The sequence below is a fragment of the Eriocheir sinensis genome, chromosome 62 (assembly GCF_024679095.1).
Source record: "Eriocheir sinensis breed Jianghai 21 chromosome 62, ASM2467909v1, whole genome shotgun sequence".
Classification (NCBI taxonomy): Eukaryota; Metazoa; Arthropoda; class Malacostraca; order Decapoda; family Varunidae; genus Eriocheir; species Eriocheir sinensis.
Window position 1 is genome coordinate 2,914,001 of NC_066570.1, and position 6,000 is coordinate 2,920,000.

The window sequence follows — 6,000 nt, forward strand, 5'->3', positions numbered from 1 at the left end:
CGTGAAAGGATAGTTAATGATTGAGTAGGAGTGTGTAGGGACGGGAAGGGAAGGGCTGAAAGGGTGGAAGCAGATAGGAAAGATAGACAGGAGCAGTAAGTAGCGGGCTTTTTTTTCATATTGTTGTTGTTGTTGTTTTTACGCCCTTGCACTGTCTCCTCTGCTGTAAAAAAAAAAATGAAAGGAGAGGAAAAGAAAAAAAGAGAGAGACTGGAAATGAAGGAAAAAGGATGAACGGATAATGAGGAGATAGGCAAACAGGCAGAAGAATTTATAGACAGACAGATAAGCTGATACTGTTACTGATGTTTAATAGTTGAGTCAAAAACGGGTAATTTATTTTTTTACAGCTAAGGAGATAGTTCAAGGGCGTAAAGAAAAATATATAAAAAAAAGCCCGCTACTTACTGCTCCTGAATAGAGGTCAAAGGAGTGGCCAAGAAGAGAGGTCAATTTCGGGAGGAGAGGTGTCCTGATACCCTCAAATACAGTGTGGTTGATACGATAGATATTCTGTGACACCGCGGCAGCCTCCCTCTACAGACAGACAGACAGAAGTGTCGTGTTCCCCGGGCGATCTCTATGCTTAGGACGCGGGAGCCTAATCCTCTCTTGTGATCCTCTTTCCTCCCATTGGACGTCTTGATGCTCCTCCACCTCCTCCTCGATCCTCCCTTTTCCCATGTTTCAACCTCCTTCCTTCCTTCCTTTTCGTCCCTCCTTCCCTCTCCTCCTCCTTCTTTGCTCTCTCTCTCTCTTTCTACTTTTCTCCCTTTTTATATTCTTCTTTACTGCATCTCAACTTTTGTCTTGCTTTTTTTCACATTTTTCTTTATTCCTTTCATCGTTTTCCTCTTCTACTTACTTTTTTTTTACTCATTTACGTTTCTCCTTTCTTTAGTTATTTTTGTTTTCTTTTTTCTTGTTTTCTTTCCATGGTTTCGCTTCCTTCCTGTCTTTGTTTTTCTTTTCTACGTTTTTGGCATTTTTTTTCTTTTTCTTTTTCTTTTTTTGTGCTTTTTTTTCTCCTTTCTCTCCTCTATGCTTCGCCTTTTTCTCTCCATCTTTTCTCTCCTTTACTTATTCCTCATCGTTTTTCTCTCCCTTTATTTCCCTTCTTACTGTCATTTCTTTCACCTATGTTTTCTTTTCTATCTCCGTTTCTTCATTATTCTCTTATTCTCTTCTTCCCATTCTTCCTTTGCTTTCCCTGTTCCGTCTTCTCCTCTTCTCTGATCCATTTTGCTATTCTTTCCATTTTATTCTCATGTTCCTATTGATTCTCCTCCTTCCCCTTTCATTTTTCTTCCCTGCTTTTCTTCGTCCTTTTTCTTGTTAATTTTTCCTCTCTCTCTTGTCTTTCTCTGCTTTCCGCTTTTCCTTTTCTTAATATGTCCTTTGTTTTGCTTTTCTTTATGTTTGTCCTCATGTTTCTATTGAGTATTTTCTTCATCTTTCCTTCTCTCCTTGCTCTCTATTTCCTCTTTTCTTTTTTCATGTTTTCTTTATTTTCAAGTTAATTTTCTTCCCTTTATTTTTTCTCTCTCCATCATTACTATTTCATCCTTCCAATTACCTTCACTTTCTCTCCTTCCTCTCCTCTCTTCTTTATCATAATCATCTCCATTATTAGTTTTTTCTCGTTTTTTTTCTTTCTTTACTTTCCTTCTCATCTCTGTCCAATTGTTTTCTTCTTTGCTTCTCCATTTTAGTTTCCACTCTCGTTTCATTTGCAGTCATTTTCTTCTCTTCTATTTCCTTTACGACCGTCATTTTCTTCACTATTTTACCATAAACTACACTTTTTTTCCATCCTTCCCTCCCTAACCCCACGCTGTCTCCTCCTCCTCTCTCTCTCTCCTCCTCTCCAAATTTCTTTCTTCCTTTTATTATCTCGCATTTTCGTTTTCATCCCATTTTTCTTTCCTCTTATTGTTCATTTAAAATTCCAGCCATTATCAACCCTTCTGCCATATTCTCTCTCTCTCTCTCTCTCTCTCTCTCTCTCTCTCTCTCTCTCTCTCTCTCTCTCTCTCTCTCTCTCTCTCTCTCTCTCTCTCTCTCTCTCTCTCTCTCTCTCTCTCTCTCTCTCTCTCTCTCTCTCTCTCTCTCTCCTTTTTTATACACTTTGCGTCCGCTTTGCCTCCTTTCCTTCTCTATTCCTTCCCTCATTTTCATTCCTTCATATTATCGTTTCCATATTTCTCTTTTATTTCTCTCGTTTTGGTTGAAATTTCACGCTATTCCTGCTCTCATCTCTCTCTCTCTCTCTCTCTCTCTCTCTCTCTCTCTCTCTCTCTCTCTCTCTCTCTCTCTCTCTCTCTCTCTCTCTCTCTCTCTCTCTCTCTCTCTCTCTCTCTCTCTCTCTCTCTCTCTCTCTCTCTCTCTCTCTCTCTCTCTCTCTCTCTTTTTTCTCTTCCTTCTTTATTCTTTTCTTTTTGTCATACTTTCATCTTTCTCACTCTTCGTCATTTCCCTTCTCCCTTTTTTGTGTTTCTCTTTACATCCATATTCCATCCACTCCCTTCTTTATTTTCATCCTTTCATCCCTCTTACCATTCATTCACTCCCTTCTTCCTTTCCTTATGTTGCTATATTCATTTATCGTTTCTTCTTTCTCGCTATTTCCTTTCCTTATTTTCATCCAGTCACGTTATCGCTTCCATGTTTTTCTTTCTTTCCGTTTCTCTCCTTTTGCCTCCTCCTCCTCTTCTTCCCTTTCGCATCCCTCCCTCTCTCTCTCTCTCCCCTTCCTTCAAAGACTTATCAGATATCACTGTTCCCCAAATTTTCTTCTTTAATCTCTCTCCGCCCTTTATCTGTCAATCTTCATCTCAAGCTCTCCTCCTCCTCCTCTTCCTCTTCCTCCTCCTCCTCTTCTTCCTCCTCTCCCTCTGACCTACTTCCTTCTTCCTCTTCCTTCATTATAATTCTTTCTCCCAGCATCTCCTTCCCTTCCTTGTACGTTTCACACACACACACACACACACACACACACACACACACGCACGTCATCGCTATAACGTACATATGTAAGGCTTGCCATGGTTAGTGCACACAGAATATATCATGACCGCTCTCGTGTTGGAAAAAAAAAAGTAAAATATAAATAAATCACTCGTATATAGCTGTAAATAGCACCCACGAGAGATGCTTTATTGTTACTGTTATGGGTATTGATGTTGATATTATTACTGTTGTTGTTATTGTCGTATTATTATTATTATTATTGTTATTATCATTATATGAGATTAGCGTGAAGCAGTCTAGGGAAATGTGAAAGAGTGAAACAGTGAATGGGGAAAGGAAGAGACAGACAGACAGACAGACGGACGGACGGACAGAGAAGTAGATATATTTACTGATCGATAGATATTTCTTTCTTGTTTGCTTGTTGTTTTTCTTTCCTTTTGTTATCTTTCATCCCTCTCTTAGGCCTATTGTTTACATTCTATTACTTCTTCCTTCCATCCATTCTTCAGACGGACAGATATAGACAGCTTTATTGATAGATAGATAGATAGATAGATAGTTTTTGTCTCAAACCTAAAACATACGAGGCTGTATTTTCCGACTTCTACGACTTCTACGACTTCTATGACTCCTACGACTTCTACGACTCCTACGACTCCTACGACTTCTACGACTCCTACGACTTCTACGACTCCTACGACTTCTACGACTCCTACGACTTCTACGACTTCTACGACTCCTACGACTTCTACGACTCCTACGACTTCTACGACTCCTACGACTTCTACGACTTCTACGACTCCTACGACTCCTACGACTTCTACGACTTCTACGACTTCTACGACTCCTACGACTCCTACGACTTCTACGACCTCTACGCACCTTTGTCCATCTCTGTTTGTCTCTTCCTCAATCTTCCGGACCACGATTCAATTTGCCTTCATATTCTTTTGTTTTCCTTTTTAACTTTTCTTCTCCACTGGTTCCTATTATTTTCCTGATCCCTTACGCCTCTATATACTTCTCTTAATCTCTTTGTTTCATATTTTTAGACTGCATTTCAATTTTCAGTCTTGTCCTTTATTTTCGTTAGCCTTTTCCTGTATTTTTTTCTTCTATTTTTCTGTAACATTTCTTTTAGTATTTTCCCGGATTTTTTAACCTCTATATTTCTCTCATTGTTTGTTTCAGCTTTTCGAACGGCATTTCAATTTGCATTCATGTCATTTATTTCTGTAATATTTTTCCTTTAATTTTTTTCTTGTATTTTTTCCTGTATTTTTTTTTCCATATTTATTAAACCTCTATTTCTCTCTTTGTTTCTTTCAGCTTTTCGGACAGGATTTCAATTTGCATTCAAGTCCTTTCTTTTCTGCTTCCTTTTTCTTCTAGTTCGCTTTCATTTATAGTTCACAAGCTCTTTATTTATCAGTGTACTTTGATTTGTCTCTCTGTCTCTCTCCTGAGCAACTCATAACGCTTCAAGTTGATTTCATGTTCTTTTTTTCCCCTCTGTACACGGCTTCTATTCAATTCGTTTCCCCGTGTTAATAACTTACACTCTCTATATATTTCTCTATCCATTTATGTTTTGTGTGTGTCAGCTTCTCAGACAATACCTCCCCCATATTGCTTCCTTGTTCCCTTCCTTTTTCTCTATGCATGGCTTTTCTTCCACTTTCTTTGCCTCTGTTTATATTTCACAACTTTTATATCCTACCTCTATCCATTTCTCTTTTGTCTCGATCTCAGTTTTCTGGAGTCCCCCTTAGATTGCTTCCTTGTTTTCATTTCTTTTGTATATCTTTCTTACACTTCTTTTGTTTATTTTCCCGTTTGGGTTCCTCCACTCCCTAACTCAATATCGTATTCTTATGGTATTTTCTTCACTATGAGGATCACCACAGTTTCCATTTACTTCAAATAACCGCACTGTCGCACTACCACACTAAACATCACCACCAGCATCATATATCATGCCTACACCGCAATGACGATACTGATATACAACCACAATGCAACGCCACGCACCACTACAACCATACCACTACTACTACTACTACTACTACTACTACCCCCATCACCATGCGCACCGTTCTTTCTTTCCGCTCCAGGTGGCGGCGGTGGTGGCGGCAACCAACGCCTCGGAGTACATGGACGCCGACGCCATCAAAAAGACAGTACTGCCGCGGACGAAGGCGATCTACGAGAAGTCCCCGACCGACGTGTCCCTCTGCCTGACGGTGCTGGGCTGCATCGAGAAGATTCTGGACAAGCTGGAGCGGTCGGCGATCATCGACGACGTGCTGCCGATCCTCGCCGACGTGAAGCTGCAAGACGCCGATGTCACTGTCAAGGTTGTAAGTACGTAACCATCCGCTCTTCTGTTATGTCGCGTGCGTGTCTGTGTCTCCCGTGCTGCCCCGATGGCTCCTTGACGGTCTGTGTGTGTTGGGGGGAGTTGGGGGTTAGGTGTGTGCGTGTGTGTGTGTGCGTGTGTGTGTGCGTGTGGGTGTTTCTCTCCTCCTGCTGTGTCGCCTCTCAATCTCCTGTTTTTTTTTTCATTTTTTTATTCATTTATTTTGCGTCTCGTTTTCTTGGTTTCTATTTTATTCATACATTTTTCTCCTTGTTCTGCTCCTTCTAATCCTCCTCCTCCTCCTCCTCCTCCTCCTCCTCGTTTTTATCCTTTTCAGTCTCTTTTTGGATCTCGCAGCTTCTTCCTTCAGTCGTATCTATTGTGCTTCGCTTCCTTTTATCTCACAGATTTTCCAATATTACTCTTCCCGATCCTCCTCCTCTTTCTCCTCCTCCTCCTCCTCTTCTTCCTCCTCCTCCTCTCCCTCCTCCTTTCCCTCCTTATCCTCTTCCTCAATCAACTTATTCTTATTCCTCTTTCTCTTTATATTCCTCCTCTCCTTCCTCCTCTTCCTCCTTATCCTCTTCCTCAATCAACTTATTCCTCTTCCTCTTTATTTTCCTCCTCATCTTCTTAGTTTACGCGCACAGTTACAAAGACATTATATT

At 40.5% G+C, this 6,000-nt stretch overlaps 1 protein-coding gene across 1 annotated transcript in view; it reads left to right on the forward strand.

The window, feature by feature from the left end:
- The window catches only part of LOC126986543 (SCY1-like protein 2), a 306,279-nt gene that overhangs the window by 267,090 nt on the left and 33,189 nt on the right, over window positions 1-6,000 (forward strand). Inside the window, exon 11 of the mRNA XM_050842810.1 lies at window positions 5,088-5,337. Within this exon, the coding sequence (XP_050698767.1) occupies window positions 5,088-5,337 (250 nt within the window). The remainder of the gene's footprint in view (window positions 1-5,087; window positions 5,338-6,000) is intronic.